The following is a 27162-nucleotide window of genomic DNA, read 5'->3' as shown; positions in this document are numbered from 1 at the left end:
CTCTAGGAGGATCTTTCGTGTGAGATGGCGGTAAAATAACTAGAGGAGCGGCTGGTGTCGCACTTACGTACGGAGCGCAATTGACGTCGAAGAGCCGGGCTTGGGCGTGAGCAAAGGAAAGGGAAAAAGCGTGGATGCAGTGATGTCAAACTTCACGAAAACCAGCCGGCCTCATCATGGCTCTTCGCCTCGAGGGCGGTGAGGGGCGATTGCCTGATCGGGGTGGAGATTGCGGCAGAATTTTTCGAAATTTTGGAGCTGCTGCATTGAGGCTTCGAGCTTATACGGCTTGGTTTCTTCTGCTATAGATAAATTTTCATTTTCAAAAAAGCATCGGGATAAGTTGGATTGATCTTAATCCAATATCCGCCAATCGTTATTTCATTTTCTTCTCTTCATGTTTCCTTGATTTTTTTTGTTTGGTCTATTATAATGGTAAGATTTTTTTTTTCACACTTGTGATTGGTCGCGTTGAGGTGAAGCTCACCAATTCTGAATACAGGGAAAGCTAGATCTCATCAAGACCGTAAGAGGTCTCGACCAGAATGGGCCTGGGGGGAACGGAGAGAACCTTGAAAAGTTATGGAATAACCTCACAGAGGCATCAGACCACCAATTCCACGCAGCGGAGGAGAGCGCGTTGAGATGGCTGCTAAAGTCCATGAACGGGTCATCACCTGAAGCAGAGACCATACGGCGGTACCCATTGACCTGGACGATCCTGGATTTCGTGTTTCAAAAGATACCACTTTTCTCGCTGGCCAAGTCTTTAGCGGACAGGAAATTTGCTACTGTTTTGCAGCAGACTCTCAAGGATGCATCGAATCCCGGTGAAGAGGCTGGCGTTTCGGGTGGGAAAAGGAAGAGATCTTTAGCTCCACCCTACGCCTTGAACGAACTGAAGGGCTTGGAAGGTTGTTTGGCAACGGGTCAGGCTGTTTTCAATGCCCTCAAGTCTCTGCTTGGCCGATTGGAGAACAACGCTGTGGGTTCCCGCGACAGGATTGGAGCTGAACACATCAAATCTCTCTTCTCTACTTCTGCAGCTGAAGCCGCGACATTATCATCATCATTCTTCATAGTTTGTGTTCTGTTACTAACCAGCGATATTTGCGACGACGTCGAGGGCAAAGAAGACTGGGTGTCCACTGTCTCCAAGATATGGGATCTCCATCTACAGGGAGATACTGACGCTCTTGAGATTGCAACACACCTGTTCCGACCAGCCGCCGCCATCCTGAGACAGCTGGAACCTTCTATCCAAGGCCAAAAACCGAATGTCAATGAAGCCTTGGCGACTAGGTGGAGTGCGGACCTCCAGAGGTTTATGCACCGAAATTTCATACTCCCTGCTCGTACTTACTTCTGGAATCGCCAAGACTTTGAGGTCATTTCCAGGGCGCTTGGTGTATCAGACGGCAAAACGAGGACATCCGCTCCAGCGCTATACTTCCTGGCTGCTGGAATGCCCGATGTTTCGACTGAAAGCGACTTGCGCAGGATCAATACGATTTGGATGGACAGGATATTCAAGGCTGTGGAGGAGCAAATCCGTACAAAGCCTGACAGAAATGCCTTGATGAAGCGGATTCTAGCGCAGGCGGTAGGAAACTCGGTAGCAATCGATGCTGGGGACCTTCGCCAAGTATGCCGGAACTATGGCTTGGGATCAGAAATCGATTGGAGCCTGCTCGCAAATGCTGCTACGTGTAACCCGGATATCTTCCAAATGTCTGAGGAAGGCACAGCTCTATTGAATGATATTTGCACGCAGAGCATCGGCCAACAACCAGATCCCGATGTTTTCAGAGATCAGTTAGATCTCATTGCAGCTATAAAGAAGAGCTTTCAAACGCGCCGCGATCTCTCTGGGTTCCTGCGATTATGGTTCTCACAGCTGTGTTTGACTGAGAAGCGCAAGCTGGCCTCGAGTAGTCCTTGGTTCGATATTGGGCGGGAAGGGAGCCGGGAAAATTCAATTTCTTCTTTGATTGAGTCCGAATTGTCACCACACCAGCTTCTTGGGGTTATCGAATGGCTCGGTGGACAGGGGCCCGGCTCATATCCCCAATCCCTCTGTATTTTCACGAGCGTCATTGCGCAAGGACTGCATAGCGAGCAGTTCATCGACTCCATAGGCATGAAGCTATTCGACCTGGTATCCCAACTGAAAAACTCTTCAAAGACTGCTTTGAAATGGAGGGTCATTTCCAAGGCGATTTCATGGACATCCCCCGAAGAACGGAAAAATGTCTGGGACCAAGTAAAAGACCAGCTCTCCAAGCTTCTACGGAAAGGGGCCATCAAGTCGGCTGAAACATTTGAGGCTCTCAAATGCTGCTATGAGGCTTGGGATTCCATGAGCCAAGATGAAGACGCGGCTGACGAGTCATCCAAGTTGGTGGAGAAATTCACCCAGCGGTTGGTAGAAGATCTTGCGTCGTACGATGTCTTGGAAATCACAAAACTGTCAGCTTCTCTCGGCTCCGGGGCGAGGTCGGAATTCGATGAGGAACTTGCCTTCCAACAGTACTTGGCTTGGTATATTCTGGGTGGCAGCCGTTTCTCTCGGCTCTATTCAAGAAAAACAGACGCGATTCCGCTACTCGAGACTGTATCATCCGCGAAGGATGCAAGCCCCCCTGGGCTGTATGCTATTTGGAGTGCTCTCCTGAGCAATGACGCAAATCTTAACGATGCGAAGCTTTCAAGAACACTTCTGGACCGTTTGATCACAGCCTTGGCCGAGTCAGAGAAGGAGAAAGGATGGCCAGGAGAACGAGGGCAGCTATGGATTCGAACGCTATGCAGCGTACCCTCGGAAGCCTTCAGCCGTACTCAGCGTGAGCAGATTATGAGCATATTGGACAAGAGGAGAGAGAAGATGGTCAAGTCTCCGAAGCGGGTGTCTCTCGAAGGCTGGAAGCTGGTGCTTGATTTGGCAAGCAAAATGATGGCGCGGCCGACCTTTTACGACGGAATGCGGTTTTCCAATCTTGTCGATTATGCTGACGCCATTTCTAGTCTCTCTTTCGAAGAGACGATAAATGATGAAACGCTGCTTGAACTTGTTGAGAGGTACTTTGCCATGGCTTCAACGATAGTAAGGCAAATGTCGGATAATTTCGATGAACGAAGTGCGAAATACTTTTCAGAAAGCTTGGCATTTATTGGAACATGCGAAACGGAAGAGACGAAGAGTGACCCCTTGAGCCTCCTGGCGCTCCGGATCACCCTGTTAAAGGCTATCATTGTTGAGCTTAGTCGGTCGTCGACTCTCCAAAGTCAATCCAGCCTCAGTCAACTACAGCAGAATGCTAAGAGTGCATTGACTCGACACATAGCGGCGATACTGGGAGAGCTCATAGCAGACAAAAAGCTCTTGTCAAAACATGACAATTTGAAAGATTTGGGGCTTTTTGCGACGACACACGCTGCGGAGGTTATGGACAACACTTCTGAACTGTCACAGCACAAGTCAAGCGCGATCCGCAAGCTGGAGAAACGGAGTAAGAAGGCTATGGATGCTGGAGACTTGAGGGCCTGGAAGATTCAGATTTTCCTTCACAAGTATCTGGCGAGTGGGATGGAGGATCCTCGCCCAACCCAGTTTATTAGCCTGGCGAGCTTGCCGCCAAAGGCCCGCGAGTCTCTCTTGAGGGAATATATCACGTCCATCATTGCCAATACTGATGTGGCTGACGCTTCACACTATCTCAAAGAGTTGATTAGTGAATTTACAGGGGGCTGCGATACGGATGGCCAGGCTCTTGCCATCCAACACGTCGTTGGCCATCTCATCGGTATGTATTCACAGAATAAGGAGTTGCTGAGGGACACTGCTAATAAATACCTTATAGAACGCACTGATCTACACGGCAAGGGTGAAGGTGTTGATCTATCAACAGCTCACAGCGAGCTAACACTCTCTCTATTGAAGAAATCACCCAATGTGGCCTACACATGCCAAACCGTCCAAACTCTTCTGGAAAAGAAGCCACAAGCCATGGGCCAGTGGAATATCGAGGTGACCCTGAGCACCGTCAGTGACTTGGCCTTGTCAAAGGGCACAAACGGTTCAACGGTGCCATTTGCGTGGTTGTGCAAGTTGGTCGGGACAATTATTAAGAAACACCGCCTACGACTGGAGGGCCACCACCACTTACTTCTGACCACCGTGCAAGCCTTGCTCAACAGCCTGATTCTCAACCAACCGAAGAGCACTCTAGATGGCACCACGCAGGAGGTGATGGCACGTTTATATGGTCGCCTCATCACCCTCATCTGCGAACCTACCGCGGGCGCTGTATCCCGTTCGCAGCACCAAAACGCCCTGGATTCTGCAACAGACGCTGCCAAACGGTCTGCCGGCCGGCACGTCTACCTGGTGCTGATGCAGTATGTGAAGCTGCAGCTTGAGGCCGACGTGCCGAGAGAGGTGGGCGAGGCTCTTGAGCCGGCAATGAATTCCATTTTCGACGTAACGCCGCCAGAGGTGAGAAAGATTCTAAACGACGCAATGGATGCTAGTGGAAGAGCTATCCTGAGGGAGATGTTCAAGAGATATGTCAAGTTTGGCAAATGGAGCGGCGTTTAAGTGGTTTAGGCACATGGAGGGTATATAATTAAAAATTAGGATATAGAACTAGGGTTGAGAATAAATAATATAGATCAAACGCTCGTACGCAATCGTATGTGTCTACACTATTCACACTTGCGTAACGCCCGACTTATGCTTGGCGATCCTGCTTGGCCTTGCTAGGATGGCCGTGCGTCTTGCCGTATTTTCGAATCTTTCCATGAAGATCAGGCTGCACGAATATCCAGATAAGGGAGACCAACCATGACATGACAGTATCAACCACCCAGTTGTTACGGAACGAACCGCCCATCATTCCCCACTTCATGAGCGCACCGAGCCAGGCCACGGTTACAAAGTAGTTGCCATTCTCCAGTCCTTTGATAGCAACTTCGGCAACCTCGTCAGGAGTCTGCTGAGGATCACTGGACTCGAGGATCTTGGTAATCTCTGGCGTGGTAAGGATTTCGCGTGAGTATCCGGGCGAGAGGATCGTTCCGGGGAAAACGACGTGGACTTTGACGTTCTGAGGGTACATCATGACTTCTTGGGAGATGGTATCGGCCAGGCCTCGCATGGCCCATTTGGAAGGGGAATAAGGTGCGTAGCCGGGGATAGTATACAGCGCAAGGACGCTGGCAGTCATGATGAGATGCTTGGGTTCCTTCTCAACAGGGGCTTCGGGTGCTAGCCATTCCCTGAGGATGGCATGGGACATCTCAGCCGTTCCATAAAAGTTGACGTCCATCTGGTGACGCATCGACGACATGTCCATGTCGATGAACAGATCCGGAGTGGAGGTTCCGGCAATGCACCAGACGATGTCAGGGGATTTGCCATCATTCCACTGCTTGACCTCTTCAAGAAGAGGAACAGCGTAGGAAGGCGCAGAAACATCGGCGGCGATGTAGTGGAAGCGCTGCTTGTTCTTGTCTTTGGCGGCAGCCTTTTTAGACGAAGAAGAAAAAGACGCTACGTCAGCGGAAACAGTTTGCGGCATGAAACAGAGGGAGGCAAAAGCAAATACGCACTTTGACGATTTCAAGAGCGTCTTTCAGCTTATCGACGCCGCGAGAGACGAGGACGACGTTGGCACCCTTGAAAGACAGAATCTTGGCAACGGATAAGCCCATTCCTTCTGAGGCGCCCGTGATGAGGATTGTCTGCATCAAATTGTAAGCCATTGGCCATCCATTGACAGCCCATTTTCTTCTTTCTCTCTTTCTGGATGCCAATCAATTGAGAGAAGGATAAGAAATGAATTACTAACCTTGCCCTCGACGGGCATCTGATTACCACCGAACAGCCCCATGGCGGAGATGATTCCAATGGCAAGCGTAACGACAGCGGGCAGGATCCAAACGAGATGATCCGAAAGTGCGACTGAGGGCATGGCCCAGCGCTGCGAAGGGAGAAGAAGATTGAAAAAGAGCGGGAGCTGGAGATGGAGAGAGATAAGAATTGGAGATGATGGCTTTATTTAGCAATTGAACCCAATTTCTTATGTTTCAAGGTTCTTTATCTGTTAGCACCAGGTAAGGTCAGGGACATGAATCCTCCATACAGGCTATTTCTGCTGCTGACGTGGAGAAGTTGTTGCTAGTTGCGTTATCTGGGAGCTTCGCTAGTCGGGAGCTTGCCGGAATAGTGGGAACGTGAGCATTCTACAGGGGCACGATGCACTGTAGGCTAGGGGGACAGGCGGCATTGAATGTGCTGTGCTGTATCACGTGCGTGTTCTCATGCTGTGGTACCAGATACGCGACATCAAAGGTCTACTAGGTACCTAGGTATTGCAAAGTACATGATCTGTGCCCTCTCATCACTTCAAATCAACTTCAATTTCGTCGTACAATTCAACATTTATTCAGAAGCAGGCGTCGATTCTAACATTCATTCGTTTCACCTTTGCTGGACATTTTACATGTCAATCTCGCATCGGATCAGCAACATGGTACTTCTCAAAGGATCTTGCTGAGCTTCATTCACGATGGCCTCGCCAGACGAGCAAGACGTAAAGCTCAGTGTGCCGAAATTCTCCTCTTTCAAATCAAAAGATGCAAGCAAAGAGAACCCTCAGAGCCTTGAGAAACAGCATGAGATTCGCCGCAAGAGGCATGCTCGTAATGAGGATAGACCAAGCAGCCGCCGGTCTGATGAGGATCGTAGCTCAAGGCGCAGTGGCCGGGAGTCTCGTCGCCACAGAGACCGTGACCGCGACCGGGATCGAGGCAGAGACAGAGATCGAGCTCGTCGAGAGCCTTCCAGGCGTGAGAAAACGGCAGATGCAGCAGAAAAGCCAAGGCCTGTCACCAAGCCAGAGGGTGTTCCGGGCCTCTTTGTGATCGATACAAAAGGCGACCCCCTGATTATAAAATACGGCGGCATTGACAGATCACAGGTTCCTGCTTACCGTCGCTATGGGGGTGGTAGAGTCCTTGGTACAGAGGGTCGCCTAGTCATCCACCGTGATGGCCCAAGGGATCAATTTAGTCTCCGCATGCCGGGCGAAGGCTTCCACACATTTTCCGGTAGAGATGGTCTCCGATCCAAGATGCTAAGAGTGGAATCTAGGCCAATCAGAGCACTAACAAGAAGGAGTGATGCTGATGTCGCGGATGAGGCTGAAGGATACCTATCCTTGACCTCATCTAAAAAACGAAAGCGTGATCAACGAGATGAAGAGTCCTCGGATGATGAACGTCCTTCATATCGGTCCATCGAGGGCAAGGCAAAGCCACGCCAGCCCTCATACAGTGACTCGGATGAGGACTCGGACATGTCAATCGACATGCTGGCGGTGGATCGGAGCAATCCACTGAAGCAAAAGTCTATAAGGCTCAGCAAGCAAGTAAAAGATACACCAAAAGATATCGATGCCTGGCTAGAGCTTGTAGATCACCAAGATGCTTTACTGAAAGCTGGAGAAGATCTGGATCACGCGGTATTAGAGAACGAGGCTCATAGCTTTGCAGAGATTAAAGTTTCCATGCTCGAGTCGGCTCTTAAGAACACACAGAGTGTAGAAGACCGCAGGCGAGTTCTCGTCTATTTGATGCAAGAGGGCGCCAAAGTGTGGACTAGCAAAGTGACCATGAAGAAGTGGTCAGAAGTTCTGGAGAGTGAGGGCGATAATTTCCTCCTGTGGAAAACTCACCTTGACTTTTTGACGTCCAACATTACAACATTTCAATATGATGACATCAAAAAATTGCTCCTAGACAGGCTACGCCTTACTCTCTCCCGCCTGGCGTCAAATCAAGCCAAAGAAGCCATTGAAGAAGCCATCTTTGTGTTGCTGAGGACTACTCGTTTCGTCCATGATGCTGGCTACAAAGAACTGGCTATCGCGACGTGGCAGGGTCTCTTGGAGCTCAACTTCTTTAGGCCCCTGAGCATGGAAAGCGAGCAGTCTGCGCTAGAGTCGTTCCACGACTTCTGGGAAAGCGAGGTTCCTCGGATAGGCGACGCCAACGCGAAAGGTTGGAGACATTACGTCGAAACTGGTGGCGATGATGATGCCGCAGAGCCGGTACAGGCTGCTCAGATTGCACCCTCTTCCTCACGAGATGTTTACAAAGCCTGGGCACATCTTGAGCACTCTCTCTCTCAAGCCGCAAAGGTGCCAGCGAGGACTATGGATGATGGCACAGATGATGATCCTTTCAGAGTCGTAATGTACTCTGACATCCAACCACTTCTCTTTCTCATACCGAGTTCTGTTCTACCAGAGGTTTCGACGCAGCTGATTGATGCATTTCTACTCTTCTGTGGTCTTCCTCCGGCATTTCGAGCAAGCAGTTGGACGGAAATGGCCTATGGCGATCAGTTCATCTCATCGTCTCTTATCAGGGTTGACTTACAGCCAGTTAAGCATAATGATGACGAGACAGAGAACTGGCATAAGAGCGAACCGCGATTTGGAATGGGCGTAAAGGCGGCCGCTTCTCCTCATTTACTGTTTGGCGGCTCAAGATGGTTTCAGTACGTTCCCAAGTCGCAGAATCCTATAGTGAGCTCGCTCTGGGCATCAGAGGCACTGAGACAGCTTGTTCACATTGGGGGAATGGAAGGGCTGTCTCAATACTATCTTGCTACAGTTTTTTCGAATGAGCAGACGAGCGTCAAGAAGCCTGCTAAGGCCTTGCTCAAACAATATCCTGCGAATTCCGAGCTTTATAATGCATATGCAGTTGCCGAATCGACCAACGATGTCAGTGTGGCGAGCAAAGTTCTAGGGGCTGCAATTGAGTCCTCATCGGTATGTGATTTGGTGCAGAGGCTTGCAAGAAAGTACTAACACACCTTTCAGCTGTCTTCGAAGTGGCATAAATTCCTGTTTCATGGAAGCTGGAGCTGGATGGAATTTGAGGCGGGAAACATTGACTTGGCAAAAGTGCGTCTCTGTGCCTCTGTGGACGAGAGTCTCAAGGGCACGGGGTCGAATATCCCTGAAGTTGGCAGTACTACGCTTCTGAAAGCTCATCCAACATTTACTTCGGATTTCCACGAATACTTACTCGGCCGGGACTTGGTTGGAGCCAGCGTACTCGCCGAGTGCATGATTTTATTGTCATATCTCACGGTGTCGGGAAATTTGGAGCCCGCGTCAGTTTCCCAAGGTAACATTGCTGCTGCGATGAGCACTGTTGATATGATATCTCAAGAGTTTCGGTCTCAAGAGCAAGCCAGCTCCGCGGCGCACGAGCGTGTCCTTCAGTATGCTTCTCGGTTGCTATATCTACATGCATCAAAAGGGTGAGTGGCCACTTGCCTTTACTATTCTGCTGTTATCCTACCGTTTCTACCACCATGACTTTTTCTATTGGATCTATCTATGCAACATGTGGACTGTCGAGCTAATAAACAACACATAGACCATTCCGGAGAGTGTACCTCCGCGAGAAGCTATCAGGTTTCATTCGGCAGTTTCCGCAGAATTCAGTCTTCTTATCCATGTTTGAATGGTCTGATGCGAGCCTTCGGGTCATTGACGAGACGCGTGACCTTTTGTATGACCAAGTTCTAGTGAAGCAGCATGACTGCATTAGCAGCCGCGTGTTTGCCATTCAACACGAGCTTACACATGGCAACGCTAATACGGCAAAGACTGCATTTGAGCAAGCTCTGGCGAGTGACACTTGTCAGAACAGTCCCGCATTGTGGATATTTTACATTCGATTCTGCCAGATGCAGTTCCGCACAAAGGCAAAGGATGTGTTTTACCGGGCTTTGAGGCACTGCCCTGGATCGAAAGAGGTGATGATGGAGGCTTTTCTGACCTTGATTCGGGATATGGAATCGGAGGAGCTTAGGGCGGTGTATAACACCATGACGTCAAAGGGGATGAGGGTACACGTTGACATGGAGGAGTTTCTTGAGCGGCGCAGAGCGGAATCATTGAGAGAGAAGAAGAGATGAGCGTATGAAGGCTTATACATTATTCACGCTGTTTGTTCGAGTTTGTGTATCTTTGTATACCACCCTAGGATATCCTATACGATATAATTGCATCTACCTGGGTTGATCCTTAGCATAGTATTCTATATACCTGCATCTAGTAAATGAGGCTACTATATCTTGTTTAATATGGCTATATGGGCACGATGGATACATACCCGTATGGTTACATGTGATCATGGTAGAACAAGATAACCCTGAATACTCCGTTAATCATATAGAATTTCGTATATACACAACAATAACAATTTATGCATCACGCGACTCTCCATATCATGAATAAACCATAAAGATTAAAACAGCTTCAACTCAACAAAGGTGATGTGGTCAAAATAAGGGGATCGCCAAATTTAGGGGGCTCCTCCTTTGCCCCTCTCCCAAAGACCCAGCTGTCATGTCATGTCAAGTCAGCGATTGATTCACGGCTCCACCGTCGGTTTTGCATGGAGGGGCACCAAAGAGGCTGAGCCCCCCCGATTCGTTTTCTTGCAGCGATTCACAGAGGCAACCCGTAAGCTGCGCTTTTTGTACTGACTTTTATTCGTGACAAGATTTGTGCAGCCATTGGTCTTGGTCTATTTGCTTGGCTCGCTTCACTTCAGGGTAGGCGAAGCTGGGCGTGGTCTAGAACAATCTCACGAGACCCTTTCCCGCAGTATATCACCTCAGTATTCCACTCCTTCTCTCTCATGTTCCCCCCCATACATACTCATACTCTCCCAGCATTTTGATACATCGGCGTCATCCTAGAATTATAAGATAAGAAAGAAAAAGAAAAACATCATCTCATTTCAATTTCTTTTTTTTTTCTTGTATAATTTCAACATCCATCTTCCTTCTTCTCTCCGCCATGGCTGGTCCAGATCAATCCGCCAGCCCCTCGCTCCAATCTGGCGGGGGTTCAGGCTCAGGCCAACGAACCATCGAAGCCCTCAGCACCAACACGCTCGCCTACCTCAAGCGCCTCTTCGAATCCCACGCAACTCCAGACGGGAAATGGACAGCCGAGCAGGCCAGAGTCTTTGTGCAGAAGGTCCAGGGCCACGATGCCACCGCCGACGCTGCGGCACGGCTGCTCAGCACGCCGGACCTCGACCTCGCCGGCTTCCTGGCATTCATGACTTCTTCTCACAGCAATGCCGTGCTGCCGGTCAAGAAGGAGGACTATTCGTGGCCGCTGTCTAGCTACTTCATCAGCTCCAGCCACAACACGTATCTGACGGGCAACCAGCTGTCGAGTGATAGCACCACCGGGGCTTACACCAACGTCCTGCTGAGAGGATGTCGGTGCGTCGAGATTGACGTGTGGGATGGTGATGAGAGTGACGCAGAGACTTCTTCAGAGAGTGATACAAGCGACGATGAATCTGCCGCCAAAAAGGCTGCCCTGAAGGAGAAGAAGAAGAAGGAGAAGAAGGAAAAGAAGGAAAAGAAGGAAAAGAAGGAAGCCAAGGACAGCGAAAAGAAGGGCGGATGGAGCGACCAACTGAGGAGCAAGATGGACAAAATCAATATTGGCAAGAAGATAGAAAAGATGGAAGACAAGGCGACCGAGAAGGTAGCCGAGCTAGAAGAGGCCGTCACGAGAAAACCAGACCCCAACGCCGTTATAGAGCCAAGAGTGCTGCACGGATACACCCTCACCAAGGACGTTCCCTTCAGGGCCGTCTGCGAAGCCATCCGCGACAGCGCATTCGTCGCCTCCGAAATGCCGCTCATCGTCAGCCTGGAAGTCCACTGCAGCGCCAAGCAGCAAATCGTCATGGTGGACATCATGAAGGAGGTCTGGGACGGCCTGCTGGCGCCAGAGCCCGACGCCGAGATCGAAGCCCTGCCCAGCCCCGAAGCCCTGCGGCGAAAGATTCTCATCAAGGTCAAATACGTCCCCCCCGGCACGCCCCTGGACAAGGTCGACACCATCCGCAGCGAGCAGGTCCCCATGCCATCCGCCGGCCCGCCGCCGAAGCCCGCAAAGACCATCCAGGAGCTCGCCCGGCTCGCCATCTACACCCAGGGCGTCACCTTCAAGGGCTGGACGCAGCCCGAGGCCACGATGCCCACGCACATCTTCTCCATCTCCGAGAAGAAGTTCATCGACTACCATGAGAAGCAGTGGCCCGTCCTCTTCAACCACAACAAACGCTATCTCCTGAGAGCCTACCCTGCCGGCTTCCGCATCGGATCTTCCAACCTCAACCCGGCCATCTTCTGGGGCGGAGGCGCTCAGATAATCGCCCTGAACTGGCAAGAGACGGATGAAGGCATGATGCTCAACGAGGGCATGTTTACCGGAACAGGGGGCTATGTTTTAAAGCCAGAAGGTAAGTCTACATCGTGCTACTTATAACCACCCCAATCAAGCGATATTTCATGATATAAAACAAGTACAATACCTCAACTAATGGCTTATTCAACAGGATACCGCCCCAAACCAACCGCAGCAGAAGACGCCGCCAGCCCCATCGCAATCACCCGCAAAACCGCCACCCTGGTATTCACCTTCCTCTCCGCCCAAAACATCCCCCTCCCCGCCGGCGAGAAGTCCGCAAAGGGCTTCAAGCCCTACATCAAAGTCGAGCTCCACGCCGAGGGCTCCAAAAACAGCCACGCCCAGAGCGACGGCCACGTCCACGAGAGCGAGTACAAGGTCCGCACCAAGACGCACAAGGGCCGTGACCTCGATCTCGGAGCAGAGAAGCTCGAGTTTAAGGCGATCCCGGGGCTAGTCGAAGAACTCACCTTTGTGAGATTTACGATCAGGGATGATGAGATTGGTAGGGATGATTTGGCGGCCTGGGCATGCATAAGGCTTGACAGGCTGGGCCAAGGATATAGGTTCGTACACTTGAGGAATACAAGGGGAGAGGCAACGGATGGAGCAATACTAGTCAAGGTGGAAAAGCTTGTAGTGGAGAAGCCTTCAAGCAAGTAGTAGACGACCTTTGTTTTTATTGTTTTGTTCATGAGGTTTTACTATTTTGAAAACCTTGGAAAATATCTCAATAGACAGGTTCCGCATCCATGCCGAGATTGTCATTAGATCAAACTATTACTTCCACACTTCTCAGCTCAACTCATTCCATCCTCCCATGAATTATTTTAGTAGTTATCGCCACCGGAGTTGCCGCCACGGCTGCCCATGTGCGACACCTTGTCCTTCACCTTCTCGAAAAGGCCTTCGCCCTTGGAGCGTTGGCCCGAAGACTCCTCGTTGCGGTTGCTTGAACCATATGACTCGGTGCCTTGACCTTGGCTTTGGCCATAGGTGTCTGATGAGCCATATGACGAATCACCCTGGCGGCCGCTGGATCCAAAAGAAGAGTCTTGGTTACGGGACGAGCCGTAGGTATCATTGCCTCCAGAGCCAAAGTTGTCATTGCCGCCGGAGCCATAGGTGTTTCCTCCAGATCCAAACGAGTCATTGCCAGAGCTGCCGTAGTTACCTCCAGAGCCGAACTCGCCCTGGCCACTGGTACCAAATGAGCTGTCATCGTTACGGCGGTTGCCAGAGCCGAATTGGTTTCCACCAGAGCCGTATGAATCTCCCCCAGAGCCCAATGAGTCTCCTCCGGAGCCATATTGCTGGTTTCCACCAGAGCCGAAGTTGTCGTCATTACGGCGAGACTGATCGGTGTTAGTGATTGAACTGAGGGCTGGGCATATCACTTCATCTCAAAGTATCGTCTTAACTCACGCCGTACTATAACATCCGAGACCCAATGCTGGTTAGTTTGTGTTTAAATGATGAGAGACCAGGGGCGAATTTGTATCAAACTCACGTTATCGTTGTTGTCACCGCCGTAAGACATTTTGAATGGTATTTGTGTTTATGTAGAGGTTGGTTTTATGATGGTAATGGTCGAGATTGGATTGAAGACTTTGTCTTTGAAAGGTCAAACACGTAACGGGACATGTCACACCCCTATATATACCAGAGAGATGGAGGGAGATGCGCCATAAGCAACTGTCGCATCCATACCCAAAGCTATCCAACTTAGACGAGGTTGGTATGTTCTGGATAGCTGCCACGGCACACGCCACTGGGTGTCTGGAGAGAGTCCCCACCCGGAATGCTGATGCAGCTGAATAGCATTGGCCTCGACTCAGTGGAAGAGAGCACGACATAGGCGAAGCAGTATCAACACACCCCGGCACAGCTGAAATCGTCATTGACGTATCCAATATTCCCCAGATACCCCGCCAACTGGGCATGCCCAGCTGTAACCCCCCTGTTAGTAGCCCTGCGTTATACTCTTCGCGGTAACGTTTGGTGAGCTAGAGCTCAATTGTCAACATTTTTTTGCTTGTTCCTTGATAGAGATGCTCTATTGCCTGGACCGGCTATGTCTTGCTCATCTCCCCTATCTGAGGAGCTCATAGCCAGCTTTCTCTCAGGATGAGCCCTGTAGTACTGGATGGCTTGCGCTTCCCCCCCATCTTGTCCCGGCACGTCCGCAGCAATTCCAGCAAGATTCGGGTGCTGATGGGCAAGTGGCGTTGTTAGTTCCTGATCTTTGCGATGAGAGGTTGCCGTCGTCATCTAAGACAAAAGCTTCGCAAGAGTTGGCGGCGGGGTAATAACGGGTTGGATAAAGAGCAGTGCCTCGCTGGAACTCGGATGAGCGCATCTTGCGATGATTTAGCTGCAGATCTGGAGACGCTAGCTAAATGGACGGATTGAGCCATCTACGTACTAAACAAAGAAGCCATGCCGGCGATACGCCTACCCGACGGGGCCGTAGGCAAGAAACACTCACCACGTTTACCAAGCAGTGGTTCCTGCGAGCCAAAGACCATTGGAGTGGAATGTCAATTGCGCACGCAAGGAGGGGCCTCCGGGTTTGATGATGTGATGCCCGGCCAATCTGTTGCCGATCCCGATGCTCGCTCGCTGCAGCATGATGAGGCGAAGGAGGTGGGTGTTGATAGTAAAAGGAGGGGTCTGGTTTTTGCTTTGAATAGAAACTGGAGTGAGATATGACGCGACATGGCATCATTGGCAAAGCCAGAGTATTTTGATCAAGAGCGATCATGGTTGATGTTGAGGACCATCCTGAGGACACCCGTGTTCAAAGATAATGCAGTATTGCATCATTCGGGTTGGACCGGTATCTCATCGTGACATCTTGACTGGTATTGCTGGAGGTAGGCGTGCAATTGGATTGGAATTGCGAAAAGTTACCGCATGCGGCCGGAAAGAACGAATCAAGATGTGATGGCAACGGAGGATGTAGGATCAAGGATTGCCTGTTGAATATCAGAGCGTGTCTAATTGGCTGAATAGCAGTTGGTAGTAATGAATTTGAAGTCATCACGACGTGTAAAAAAGAGAAAAGAAGAAAGAAAAAGAATAGGGTTGGAAAACGAGGCCCAAATGCACCTTCCTCGGCTTCGGTATGTCTGACTGCCTGTTTGTGCTTGTTTAAAATTTTGGGAAAGTGCGAGATGTTTCGTTCAATTGGCAAGAGGAGTCTACATTTGTACCTAGTACGTACCTCTAGGTCATCGAAGAGAGCCGAATGTACCTCTCTGGTAATGCCATTAAACAAAAACATGTATCATGGACATTACAATCAACCAAGTCCTTGCACAACTCATAATCCCTTGCATTGTAACTGATGTAGATAGATGTAGGTGTTGGATGGGGCTTAGGCTTTGTCTAAGGTGAGAACGATAGATAGAAAATGCTGGCCCAGCTGTGAGATGTCTTGAGACTCCGAGCAAGCTGCGGCGGCATGTCTGGTTCATTCGTCGAAGAACCCCCGGCGGCCGCAATTGACGATGAAGCTGCCTCAGTGACCGTGCTCGGAAAGGAGAAGCAAGAGAATGGGAATCTCACGATACTCCAGCTGCCACGCAGTGGTGCAGCCATTGTGGACGGAACAAACAGCGCGAAGCCCAAAACTTCCAAGGACGAAGCAAGCCTCGTCGAATAACATTTTCTTTTTGTTTCGTCTATGTTCAAGTGTATTAATCCTATGTATTTTAAAGGCCCTCGTATATATCCTCACCAGCCTAGGATCACGCTGCATTTCCCACAGCAGTATATATCATCGCCAAACAAAATTGCGCCATGTAACCATCTCCTAAAGACTAATATTGCTTGCATAAAAACACGCGCTTATCCATGTCAGACGAACAGATTCCAACATCAGCGAATAAGTCTAAGAAGCTCCCCTTTGCAGTTGCCGCCATACCGTCGCACGTCAGTGATGCATGATGCATCCCGTAATATCCTTACAACTTGCTGGCCACCTGGTCATTAGACACAATTGCGCCGCTCATCATTGCTGCTTCTTGAGCGGGCTTGGAGACGAATATCTCCCTTCCACCTTGGTCCGCCCACCAGGCGACTCCGATGGCAGCTCTTTCTACATCCATCTCTCCATTGATGAGAATGTCCCAGAACCGCTTCTTTACTGGCGCCCGAAGCTTGGGATCTGCAATCATATTCAACGTCTGCGCCGTAATGGTAAGCCATTCTTCTACCAAGTGCAGAGGAACGGATGGCAGCGTATCAACCAGGGCCATGGTCAGTGAACTCTGTTCTGAGCAAGGCTCTGGGGCTTCCTTGGCAGCATCCTCTGGCAAAGTACCATCTGGCGATGCAGCATCCGGGGTTTGAGGCAGAAGAGCGGTGCCTGCGGTGGCGATGGAAGCCCGAAGCATCTCAAGGAGAGTTTCCGCAAGATGAGGCTCCATTGCGGCGATGGGGTTAGGAGGAGAGACAATTTGCATGACAGTCTTGTAGGCGACTCGGAATTGCCGCGGGGAAATCTGTTGGGGGAAGGATTCGAATAGCTTGACAATATAGAAGGGAGTGATGTCAATGGTGAGTGAACTATGCTGCGGGCAGGAGAGAACAGAGAGGATGGCGCTGTGGGAAGATTCAAAAAGTTCGACCGTGAATGGGGTCATTGGGCCCCCTTGGGAAAGGTATGCAGTCGCTGGCTTGATGATGAGAGCTTCGCAGGCTGCTGTGGAGAGCACCAGGGGCAAGTGTTCGGCAACATTCAAGTAAAACAGATCCAGTGTCCTTGAGAGGTGTGTGATAGGAGCAGTAGGGGCCTCGAGGGGGCGAATCTCCCTGAGGAGCAGCTCACATGCGGCCGGATGTCGGGAGAGGCTGTCGATGGAGGTTAGGTAGCTGAAAGTATATACCTGGAAAGCGCTGTTGTTGTTCCGGCTGGAGATGAAATAAAGATTCCGCAGAATATTTAGTGATTTGGCAGCAATTTCTGAGGCAGCTACGGGATTCAACATGCGATGATCGAGTAGACTGCGGGAAACGATGGCCTGCAGAACAGCCACAGCGCCAAACAGCAGCTTTCGAAAGACTCCCCACAGCACCGGCCACGTCTTCTGAAGCGTTTCAAGGCTCAGCTTGTTGGCCTCAAACGCGGGATCAATGTCGTTAAACCGGTTCGACCGCCAGGCGTCCAGCACTTGACGCGAGAAAACCAGCAGCGCCTCCTGTGCAGCCAAGACAATGTTCGTGTCAGTGGCGTGTAGGGCCGCGTAGGCTGCAAGCTTCGATAACGGGCCAATGTTTCCCATCAGAGGTCGCTGGTCCATGGCCTGCAGTAGTTGGAACGAGGGCGTTTGTGAGGTCCAGGAGAGCTGCTGGCCGGGAGCCTCAGTGATGCTCTCTCCAATAACTTGAAGAAATTGGCCTTCGCAAAAGCCTTCCGGGCCGGTAAGAGCCCAGATAGTGACGGGCAATAACTCGTTGCAGTTGATCTGGGCCTTGTGGAAATCGGAGAGCAGTGGAAATGAGAAGTTGAGTGCCAACGCAATTGAAGCGCCAGCAAGCGGTCCATCCTGTCGGTGGCTCTCCAGCGCCATATTTGCCGCCAGCACAACCGCCTGCCCAAGGATCCCTCTGAGGCTGCTAGACAGCGCACGTCTATCGTTGCCCTCCATGCCCATGAGGACGCCCGTCAGAACCAGCAGATGTTGCCACCGTTTTGAATATTCATCCGCGCCCTTGACAACCGCCCGCGTCCAGGCATCGCACTTGATAGCACCTCCCTCGAGAGGCCGGCCTTCCAGCTTGTTCTTGTCGTTGAGAGCCTCCTGCTCGCAAACGCGAATCGCGGCGCTGTTGTAGATGCTGATGATGCGAACCGAGGTGCGCAATCCATCGTGCCTCTCCCATATCGCAGGAGCTGTTAGTAGCTGAGACGTGAGAACGCCGAGGTTGAGCGGGTTGGAGAGCTGTGAGAGCAGGTGTGCGGTCGTGCCGATGATTTGTTCCGTCTTGGCCGCATCGTGAAGCTCCTGGTAATACTGCAGGACGGTGTTGAGGAGTTGGTCAGCAGGCATCGTGATGCATCTGCTGCGGCGCGGCTCGAATGCGAATGCGAATGCGCTCCCGTGACAGGCGATGAAGTTGCTGTTGTTTGATTGAATGGGTTGAAATCAAATGGCTGGTTGCAGACGCGGTTGATGCTGTGGTTTAGCGCATGCTTTTGCCGAGGCTCTAGAAGTGACGTCTCCGGGGGACCCACCCGAAATTACCGTCTGGTCTCTTCTAGCGACATGCTACAGCAGCTCTGCAGCTAGGAGAAGCTCGCCATTGCGCATCATACAACGAACGACATACATGTACCGTCACCGGCAATCCCAGTGCGGGAGAGAGCAGCGGAAAGGGAGACATCTCAACAGGCAAGCTGCGTCTATGCTATGCTAACAGCAAGATTGGATATTAACAGGGAGCCTGCAGTCAACACTTTCGATCGCGCAGATGACGCGCCGGCTGAATCCTCCCGCAAACTACACCACTCCTCCGTTTCCATCCCTCAACGTCCACACTCTGTTCGATGCCACGCCCGACAAGAGATACACGCTCTTCTTCATCGGTGACGTCTGGCGCTTCACAGTAATATGGACTCTCATCACGTTCGCGCTGTTCCACCTCGGCGCCGTCTTCATCGCCATGTTCACGCACGGGTCCAGGAAGAAGTCGTCATGGAAGTATCTCTGGATGACGCCGATTGTCTATCTGGTGGTCGCCGGGCTTGAAGCTCTACTCTCTGGCACCATTACAGGAGTTATGTCAGTGCTAGATGGACCGCCGAACAAGCAAAACGAGGAAATGCTGACTGCTATCTAAGGCTGGGTGCTGTTTACCAGGCGGGATACTACGAGATGAATACTTGGATTCCCTGTACCTGGGGCTTCATCAATGTTCTTACGCTCATCATCTCCTCCTTTTCGATCCAGGGAGGCCTGTGAAGAGCGGCAACCTGAAAACTCGAGTTATGATTCAACCAATGAGAAGCATACCAAATTTGCAATATCATGGAGTAAGCTCATGTTTGGCGCCACGCTTGTTATTCAAGTATGCAGCGGACAGAGAGATTGTACCCATTGCATCGACGCATCGGAATACCACTTGTCTGTTCCGTTAACCGATCGCTTCTACCGCCCTGGTTTCATCCAAGAAGTTAGTTTAGAACTAGCACGAGCTCAACAAGGAGACAATGAGGTAAAAGTTGCCGGATTGCCGCAGTATGTCAAATGTATTGACATAGATAGAGACCATGTCGAAACCAACTAGCAACAGCCAGAGCCGAAAGTCGCCGATGAGACCAGATCGCGGAGAGAGCGATGGATTGTGGAGACTCCAGAGTCTGTTGGTTACGCTACCTCTTGGCGTTGTAGACGTTGTCAAACAGGTTCAGCCCTGTGGCATTCATCTGAGACACAGCCACTTGATACGTGCCATCTAGAAGCCATTGAAGCCTAGATAGTACATTAAGTAATTAAGGCTTTGAGAAGATATGGAACAATCAAGTGCAGTTCAAGTGTTTGAACTTATTTTAGATGATGAATCCCTCACTGAATGATCACCAATGCCACAAGTATCAATGCCTGGTGTAGTTGCCAAGGTGTGGCCACTGGCTAGCCCCAGAACTGCGCCCCTGAGAATCTCCCGCTGCAAGGCCCTGAGCCCCACCACAAAACGCCCGTAAGCAACTCTCGCCATGGCCAGGCCTTGACACCTGCGCTGCCGCAATACACCCATTGTTCTCTACTGAACAATCCTCGCAAAGCATCACAACTTCACACTCTCTCCGTTACCGTGCCCATCTTCAGCGTTATTTTAGGACCCGAAATTCTCCGTGCGCGGCCTGTCCGGGCTGTGAAGCCGAATTCCGTCTACGTATCCTCACGTGCGGGTTCGCATAAAAAAAACCACATATCAAGACGTTATCGCCATATCTAAAACCAAAGACAGACTGTCACGAGGGACCATGATATAGACACTCCTCATCGACGACTTAGTCTCGCCGACTCCAGCAAATTCTTTTTCTCCCAGGCACTCGTTTCACCGGAAATCTTAAGAAGAAAAACCACATGCAATCCACCATGGCAAACTCATTCGCCCCCCAATCCCGCCATCACGACGACCTCCCCCCCTTCCTCTCAGATCCCAACCGCAACGCTGCGCCGCTGCGCCAGCCCGAAAACCCCCTCAAGCCCTTCCTACCGGGCCAGCCAAAGTCGCTCTCCGGAATCGCCCTCCGCGCATTCTGCCTGGGCATCGCCTTCGCCGTCAGCGTCGTCGGCATCGTCAGCGTCCTGCTCTTCACGGACAGCCCCATCTGGCGCGTCCCCTTCTTCCTGCTCGCCCTCTCCACCTTTCACTTTCTGGAGTTTTGGACCACGGCCGAGCGAAATACCGCCGTCGTCAGCATCGACAGCTTTCTGCTCACGGCGAACTGGCCGGCCTACGCCATCGCCCACTCCGCCGCCTTCGTAGAGTGTACGATTGTCTCTGCCTTCTTCCCCGACCGACATTGGGCTCCCTTTGGCTCTGGCCAAGTGCTTCTCCTCATTGGCCTCTTCTTGGTTCTCATCGGCCAGGCTGTTCGTTCCTTGGCGATGCTGCACGCTGGGGCTAGTTTCAACCACCAAATTCAGACGAGGAGGGCGCAATCGCATCTTCTCGTAACGACGGGCATCTATGGGTGGATAAGGCATCCTAGTTACTTTGGATTCTTTTACTGGGGCTTGGGCACACAGCTCGTGCTAGGCAATGTGCTCTGCTTTGTTGCCTATTCGGCCGTGCTGTACATGTTTTTCCGGGGGAGAATCCTCCATGAAGAAGGAAAGTTGGTCGAATTCTTTGGTGACGACTATGTAAGCTATAGGAAGAGGGTCGGTACACTGATGCCATTTATACGATAAAGCTAGAAAGACACAATGGGCTTGATTGTGGGGAGGAATCATGATTATAATCCAACCAGCATTGCTCAGCATTTATAGAGATTCGGAATCGAAAATATGAATCATCATATCTTATAATAGCCAATTCATTTCCATTTTTGTGTATTCCTTGCACTTGAACGAGCCGAGAATATAATCAAAAGTCCACCTATACCGTGTATCTTTTACGTATGTATATCTATGGACGTCTTTATCATTATTCAATCCAAAACCGCTGTATAAATGTCCAAAGCGAAACCCCAGGCCCGCGTCAGTGGTGTACCGGCTGTGGTATCCTACTCACGCTACCGTACTTGGCCTGCCAAGCGTAGAAATACATCAGCGCCGCGAATGGCTGTCCAAAGATTGTAAACGAAACCCAAAATATGACATTTCCAAGGATGCGGCCGCCATGGCCGAGTTTCATCTTCTCAAGCGGGGTAGTAATGGCGATGAGAGGGAGCTGGAGAAACATGCCAAAGAAAGCGACGCCTAATGAAATCTGTTAGGAAACAACTCTCGAAGTGAGCCTCTGACATCCCAAGACATACCGATAATATTATGCGTTGGAACACCAACAAGGATTTCATGAAGAACCGCAGAAACAAAAAAGACGGCGAAACTGGCAGCAGCAGGGCTCCAGCCTCGTCCGATCATGGGCATATAGACATGGCGCTTAAAGTAAGTATAAACAGGTTTGTTCCAAGTCCTCCAGTAGGCGCCCAAGCTTTCACTATTCCACCAGTCGTCGTAAAACGACCTATCGCCAAACCTCATTATCTCGGCAAGGGCATTTAAGAAGGACTGGAAGAGCGCAAAGAAGCCAGCCAGCCAGATGACCAAAGAGATTGTCGAAAGCTTCATAAGTCGCTCCAAGATGTTGGGTAGATCAAGAGAGGCAATCTTGTCAAGCGAATTGCGCAAAACGGGCGTTGCATATTGGGCGGTGGCAACCCAGATGAAAACAGCCAGGCAAAAGATCTCTCCGAGTCGCTTAAACACAAACACCCATCGAATCTTGTCGGTCCGCGGATAAACAGGTTGATACACCAGGGTGGGAGCCCACCAGAAGTAAACCAGGTTCTTCATCGTCACGTTTTGTGGGTATGGGCAAGATTTGTACAAATCAGGTACTTCTTCTCCTGCAACTGGATGTAGATAGGCGTGACGAAGATCTCGGTTGGTGAATGCATATGAGGCCGTCTTGAGCCACACGATGATGGCGTGCATCTCGGTCAATGTGCCAATCAACGGATGATAGACATAAAAATAGACCACAACAGTGGTGATTGCGAGGGCAAGAGTGATGTTGATTCCATGGGCTAAAGCCGCGAGAACCCAGATGGAGTGGAACTTCTTGCGCTCTGCTTCCGAAGGGCCAGCGCTGTTGTCCTTGATTCGTTTCCTGGACCCCTCGGCCTGCTTGGCAGCTACAAACTCTATCAGGTATGCCGCAAACAGATGGCATGGAATAAGAAAATAAAGCAAGAGACCCAGGAGCAGATCTTGTCGTCTGTAGTCGTGACATCTGATACAGATCAAGACGCCGTACTACACCAAAGCCAGATGCATGTCAGTGCTACGTCACCCACTCCACGTCTCGCGACATGTCGAAGCAAATGCTCTACGCACCTTTTGAATGTTTTCAATCATCAATCGCAGATTGCCAACAACTGATTGCACGTTAGATGGATGCTCTCATTAAAAAGAAGAAGGACAAGTCGCCATCCAGAAGTGATCCGTACCAAGCACAATGACCATGAGATTGCGGAATCCGAGAAAGCTAGGAGCCGCAGGGGAGTCGTGGCTCAGACACGATGGCCTCGTCTGAGAATGCACCGCGGCGACATGGCGATACTTCTTCTGCGGTGTCTTGGACAGCCGGTCCTTGGTCGTGCCGTTGACGGGCTCCACTGAGGTTAGATCTGCTTCGCTTTGTGAGGCGTTGCGGCGAGACACGGAGCCGGTAGAGGCCTCAACGCTGGTCGCCGTGGAGGACTCTGTGGGAGGCGCCATGCTCGGGTCCAACGATCTGGCCCTTTGCTGTTGGCAGAGAGCTTTGTAGGTGTAACTTGCAAAGAGAGAGAGGGGGCAAACTTTGCCTTTACTTGAGATGGGAGATGATAGAAGGAGATCGAGGGACAGTACGGCGAACAGGGAACAAGCTACTAGGCCTAGGTCCTGATCAAGCTTCAGCTAGGTAAGTAGGGAGGGGCTCTCTTGGCCGGCATAGCATTGAGTTTATCTTCCCGCAGCCCGCGTACCTCGTACTAAATGCCTTGTATTGTGCTCTACGTGTACATTACAGCAACTCTCCCGGTCGGCAAATTGCCTCATGTGCCTCGGTGTAAATCCAACGTATCGGCGTCGACCGAAATGAACGTGAGAGAGTCAGACTCCTATCTAATGTAAGGGTGACGGTTAAGATGGAGCCAGGCTGAGAGGACATTTCCCTGGCTCCAAAACTGCATGAAAAAAGGTGACTTCGTATTTTAGGTGCGGTTGACGGTATTAAAAGGTACACGGCCTGCGTTAGTCGCTGTATCGTCAAATTGACCAGTGGCGGCATTAGCGGAAAATAGCGGGTAATCGACTGCTGGGTTCCGGAGGGTGGGGCGCAGGAGTTTCAATGAACAAGGGCATCTGCCTCAGTTACTATTAGCAGCGAGAGAAGAAAAAAAGCATGTGAAAGCTGTGGATTGCCAAGCACCAAACATTTTGCATGATGGAAGCCTTGTGTCAGGAGCAGTCCAGTGAAGAAAATGCTTTATGCTAGGATATGGAACATATGGAATTGAGCCACATACACATCCATTACCATGAACAACAAGTCCCTCGCGGACATCTCTTACTCGTACTTAGTACCAGGCACTAACAACGGCTTTGCAAAGTTTATGCTCCATGCAGTGGCAAGCATCCCTACATGACTTCTAATATATGATATGCATGGATTACCACTGCATTTACCACCTTTGCAGTTGAGAACTGATAAGCTATCAAATCTGAAACCATCTTATGTGCTTGCACCAGTTATTCTCTCTCCCATAACGTGAACAGCAACCCACGTGAGATTCCGCCTTTGATCATGCGGCAGTCACAGTCACACTCATATTTTGATAAAGCAACATTCCAAGACAGACATTCAAACCTGACGTCGTCTAGTTTCCACCACTAATATTCCCCAATGGAGCACGAGTTGCTCTACCACAAGGATATGGCACTTATTCCAAGTTTGATGACTAAGGCAAGACGACCTCGCTGCATCACATGACCTGCAGCCAATCAACGCTTGTTCTTCGCCTGACGCTCTCAAGGCGCGGGCTTCACAGAAATGAGACTTTCATCTTCGCAAGCAGTTCTACAAACTCTCCATTGAGGCTTGTTTCGGCGAAGAATTATTAATTTTCTCATTGGGAGGCGTGCAGATATATATTCAATATATATTCCATCCGCTTATCCGTAGCATCCATCGAATTTACCACTCCGGTGCATGATTAGCACTTTAACGGGAACACGCGACGATGGCTTATGAGCCTCGTGGTGAGCATGGCGATCGAGGAGGTGGTGGCCAGGGCCAAGATGGCTCCTATATGAAGGTCCGCGGTCGAAGTGAGTCCATTCCTCATTCTCCAGATCTCATTATCACATATACCTCTGCCGTGCTATTCGTCTTTACCTCCTGCCTAGTAGAACCTACTCGTTCTTATCTATAGCTTTCAAGGGCGGTTAAGTCTTAACAGCAAGCCGCCCATTATAAGAGTATTATTCTTGATAGCTCTCTCATTTGCCTTGACCATAAATCAAGGTCTGTTATCTAGCTTTCAAACGTGTATGGACAAGTGTCCTACTAAGATGCCTCTGGCGCCGCTTGTCTAAGCATATATATCTTGTTTTGCCGACTGCATCCTGATCTGCTTTGGCCTATTCCATTTATATCGTCAACCATGGATCAGGATGAAATACCTCAGCATCTACCAGAGCAAGGATAGCTAATTGGTATCTCAACAGGACCTGTAACGGACTACAGCGCCAGTGTCCTCCACTGGATGCGAGACCGCGCTCCCAACTATCGAGGTGGCTACACCGGCGAGAGGGAACGCCCAAGCGCGAGCTACATCGTCGATGTGAGAAACAACCCGGATTTTGAGCAAAGACGTCGGTCATTGAAGTAGACTAACACTCCTGTAGATGATTCCACCGGCAGGGCGACCAGTATTTCCCGCTGATTCCATCCCGGCCAAGCACCTGCACTCATCACTGAACAAAATCAAGCACCCTATCAATGTGGTTCGTTGGACTCCAGAAGGGCGCAGGTTACTTACAGCGTCAACAAGCGGTGAATTTACCCTTTGGAATGGCACCGGCTTCAACTTCGAGACGATTATGCAGGCTCATGACTCCGCCATTCGTGCCTTGGAGTACTCGCACAGCGATGACTGGCTGATTTCAGGCGACCACGACGGAGTGATCAAGTACTGGCAGCCAAATTTCAATAACGTTAAAAGCATCAATGCTCATACGGATCCCATCCGAGACCTTGCGTTTAGTCCCAATGACTCCAAATTCGTCACTGCCTCGGACGACTCTACCCTCAAAATCTTCGACTTTGCTCTTGGTCAGGAGGAGCTGAAGCTTGAAGGCCACGGCTGGGATGCCAAGTCCGTCGACTGGCACCCAACCAAAGGCCTCATCATTTCCGGTTCCAAGGACCACTTGGTCAAGCTTTGGGACCCTCGGACAGCGCGAAGCCTCACCACGCTTCATGGCCACAAGAGCACCATCACCAAGGTTCTATTTGAGAAGAAGCTCGGCCGGTGCTTTGCCACGTCGGCTCGAGACCAAACGGCCCGCGTCTTTGATCTGCGCATGATGAGAGATATTGTTCTCTTAAAAGGCCACGAAAAAGACATTTCAACTTTGACCTTCCACCCAATTCATGCCAACCTCCTTTCCACTGGTGGCATGGACGGATCACTCCACCACTATATGCTCGACACCCCGAACCCCCCAGCTGGCCAGCCTCTTACCGTCGCCCCTTATGACAGCCTCGACCCAGAATCAACTCCCGCCCAATCAGTTTGGCCCACGCACAAGGTTCCATTTGCACACGACTACGCCATCTGGTCTCTGGATTGGCACCCCCAGGGTCACATCCTGGCATCTGGCTCCAATGACCGCATCACCCGATTCTGGGGCCGTGCCCGACCTGGCGAGACTGAAATCTTCCAGGACCGGTACCATATTGGTGAGGCAGCTGCCGAAGCACAAGGCACATGGGATCGGCGTGGCAATCGCCGCCAGCGCCAAGAGGAAGAGCAGCGCGAGCTGGAAGACGAGATGGACGCTCTTGTCGACCAGGATGCCCCCAAACCTACCGGCGTCCCCGGCTTGACTGGCGGCATCCCTGGTCTGCCTTTGGGTGGAGGCGCCGTTCCTGGCCTCGGCTCGAACATACCACCGCCACCGATTGCTCCTGGAGTCGGCGTCGGCGCAGTAGCTCCTCCTCCACCTCCTCCGCCTTTTGGCATCCCCGGCTTTAACGGGGCACCGCCGCCTCCGCTGCCCGGCCTGGATCTCCACAACCCTCCAGACCCGGCAAAGCTTCTCGAGCTGATGCAGCAAGCCGGCGTCCCCATACCACCTCCAGGATCCCTCCCTCCAGGTCTGATCCCGCCACCGGGAGGGATTCCTCCTCCGCCGGGTAACTTCCAGCTACCCATCCCTCCTCCACCTATGAACCCTGCCGACATGGATCCAAACCGTCGACGTGCACCTCTTCCCAGTCAAGAAGAGAGTCTTCGCCAGGAGCAGCGTCACGGAAAATACACTCGCGCCCGGTAGAGAAGGCGAAGAGTATTAAAAGGTTGATCAGTCGATACCCCTTTATTGGCGTTTGGCGGCATAGGGAC

General features: G+C 51.0%; 12 protein-coding genes across 12 annotated transcripts; 7 read left to right on the top strand and 5 right to left on the bottom strand.

Moving 5' to 3' along the window:
* Nucleotides 1-63: 63 nt before the first annotated feature.
* M431DRAFT_288155 (hypothetical protein) lies at nt 64-4664 on the top strand. Its single transcript, XM_024914071.1, has 3 exons — nt 64-435; nt 503-3803; nt 3861-4664. Exons 1-3 carry the CDS (start codon nt 433-435, stop codon nt 4595-4597), a joined length of 4041 nt encoding a protein of 1346 aa, XP_024778528.1. The 5' UTR covers nt 64-432; the 3' UTR covers nt 4598-4664.
* A 66-nt stretch (nt 4665-4730) lies between these two features.
* Nucleotides 4731-5891, bottom strand: M431DRAFT_74905 (hypothetical protein; the record flags this gene model as incomplete). Its single annotated transcript, XM_024922282.1, has 3 exons — nt 4731-5525; nt 5611-5742; nt 5850-5891. 3 exons carry the CDS (start codon nt 5889-5891, stop codon nt 4731-4733), a joined length of 969 nt encoding a protein of 322 aa, XP_024778527.1.
* A 514-nt stretch (nt 5892-6405) lies between these two features.
* On the top strand, nt 6406-10150 carry M431DRAFT_133611 (hypothetical protein). The gene is made up of 3 exons (XM_024912504.1): nt 6406-8840; nt 8892-9337; nt 9457-10150. Exons 1-3 carry the CDS (start codon nt 6570-6572, stop codon nt 9998-10000), a joined length of 3261 nt encoding a protein of 1086 aa, XP_024778526.1. The 5' UTR covers nt 6406-6569; the 3' UTR covers nt 10001-10150.
* Nucleotides 10151-10889: 739 nt separating this feature from the next.
* On the top strand, nt 10890-12971 carry M431DRAFT_490471 (hypothetical protein; the record flags this gene model as incomplete). The annotated part of the gene is made up of 2 exons (XM_024916802.1): nt 10890-12360; nt 12457-12971. The coding sequence occupies 2 exons, from the start codon at nt 10890-10892 to the stop codon at nt 12969-12971; spliced, it is 1986 nt and encodes a 661-aa protein (XP_024778525.1).
* Nucleotides 12972-13138: 167 nt separating this feature from the next.
* M431DRAFT_1540 (hypothetical protein) lies at nt 13139-13848 on the bottom strand (the record flags this gene model as incomplete). The annotated part of the gene is made up of 3 exons (XM_024912896.1): nt 13139-13663; nt 13734-13739; nt 13819-13848. The coding sequence occupies 3 exons, from the start codon at nt 13846-13848 to the stop codon at nt 13139-13141; spliced, it is 561 nt and encodes a 186-aa protein (XP_024778524.1).
* Nucleotides 13849-15064: 1216 nt separating this feature from the next.
* On the bottom strand, nt 15065-15778 carry M431DRAFT_288041 (hypothetical protein). The gene has a single exon (XM_024914069.1). It carries the CDS (start codon nt 15592-15594, stop codon nt 15109-15111), a length of 486 nt encoding a protein of 161 aa, XP_024778523.1. The 5' UTR covers nt 15595-15778; the 3' UTR covers nt 15065-15108.
* Nucleotide 15779: 1 nt separating this feature from the next.
* Nucleotides 15780-16203, top strand: M431DRAFT_288042 (hypothetical protein). The gene has a single exon (XM_024914070.1). The coding sequence runs from the start codon at nt 15866-15868 to the stop codon at nt 16127-16129; it is 264 nt and encodes an 87-aa protein (XP_024778522.1). The 5' UTR covers nt 15780-15865; the 3' UTR covers nt 16130-16203.
* M431DRAFT_503801 (hypothetical protein) lies at nt 15947-18475 on the bottom strand. Its single transcript, XM_024918360.1, has one exon. It carries the CDS (start codon nt 18362-18364, stop codon nt 16277-16279), a length of 2088 nt encoding a protein of 695 aa, XP_024778521.1. The 5' UTR covers nt 18365-18475; the 3' UTR covers nt 15947-16276.
* A 310-nt stretch (nt 18476-18785) lies between these two features.
* Nucleotides 18786-19276, top strand: M431DRAFT_74409 (hypothetical protein; the record flags this gene model as incomplete). Its single annotated transcript, XM_024922219.1, has 2 exons — nt 18786-19096; nt 19156-19276. 2 exons carry the CDS (start codon nt 18786-18788, stop codon nt 19274-19276), a joined length of 432 nt encoding a protein of 143 aa, XP_024778520.1.
* Nucleotides 19277-20413: 1137 nt separating this feature from the next.
* Nucleotides 20414-21235, top strand: M431DRAFT_76483 (hypothetical protein; the record flags this gene model as incomplete). The annotated part of the gene is made up of 1 exon (XM_024922468.1): nt 20414-21235. One exon carries the CDS (start codon nt 20414-20416, stop codon nt 21233-21235), a length of 822 nt encoding a protein of 273 aa, XP_024778519.1.
* A 289-nt stretch (nt 21236-21524) lies between these two features.
* On the bottom strand, nt 21525-23269 carry M431DRAFT_1536 (hypothetical protein; the record flags this gene model as incomplete). The annotated part of the gene is made up of 4 exons (XM_024912885.1): nt 21525-21745; nt 21805-22804; nt 22886-22926; nt 22999-23269. 4 exons carry the CDS (start codon nt 23267-23269, stop codon nt 21525-21527), a joined length of 1533 nt encoding a protein of 510 aa, XP_024778518.1.
* A 1505-nt stretch (nt 23270-24774) lies between these two features.
* Nucleotides 24775-27094, top strand: M431DRAFT_477999 (hypothetical protein; the record flags this gene model as incomplete). The annotated part of the gene is made up of 3 exons (XM_024915630.1): nt 24775-24862; nt 25262-25377; nt 25442-27094. 3 exons carry the CDS (start codon nt 24775-24777, stop codon nt 27092-27094), a joined length of 1857 nt encoding a protein of 618 aa, XP_024778517.1.
* Nucleotides 27095-27162: the final 68 nt, after the last annotated feature.

The sequence above is a fragment of the Trichoderma harzianum genome (genome assembly GCF_003025095.1).
Source record: "Trichoderma harzianum CBS 226.95 unplaced genomic scaffold M431scaffold_2, whole genome shotgun sequence".
Classification (NCBI taxonomy): Eukaryota; Fungi; Ascomycota; class Sordariomycetes; order Hypocreales; family Hypocreaceae; genus Trichoderma; species Trichoderma harzianum.
The sequence above is the reverse complement of the archived record's forward strand: the minus strand, read 5'-3'. Positions and strand labels throughout refer to the sequence as shown.

What these genes read in the sequence shown, in the direction of transcription:
- M431DRAFT_288155 (XM_024914071.1), top strand. An exon ending in CGTCGTTGGCCATCTCATCG is followed by an intron (nt 3,804 to 3,860) that starts GTATGTATTCAC and finishes AATACCTTATAG; the next exon opens with AACGCACTGATCTACACGGC.
- M431DRAFT_133611 (XM_024912504.1), top strand. Translation starts at nt 6,570, where the DNA reads ATGGCCTCGCCAGACGAGCAAGACGTAAAGCTCAGTGTGCCGAAATTC. An exon ending in CTGCAATTGAGTCCTCATCG is followed by an intron (nt 8,841 to 8,891) that starts GTATGTGATTTG and finishes CACACCTTTCAG; the next exon opens with CTGTCTTCGAAGTGGCATAA. An exon ending in TATCTACATGCATCAAAAGG is followed by an intron (nt 9,338 to 9,456) that starts GTGAGTGGCCAC and finishes AACAACACATAG; the next exon opens with ACCATTCCGGAGAGTGTACC.
- M431DRAFT_288041 (XM_024914069.1), bottom strand. Translation starts at nt 15,594, where the DNA reads ATGTTTTTGTTTAATGGCATTACCAGAGAGGTACATTCGGCTCTCTTC.
- M431DRAFT_288042 (XM_024914070.1), top strand. Translation starts at nt 15,866, where the DNA reads ATGGGAATCTCACGATACTCCAGCTGCCACGCAGTGGTGCAGCCATTG.
- M431DRAFT_503801 (XM_024918360.1), bottom strand. Translation starts at nt 18,364, where the DNA reads ATGCCTGCTGACCAACTCCTCAACACCGTCCTGCAGTATTACCAGGAG.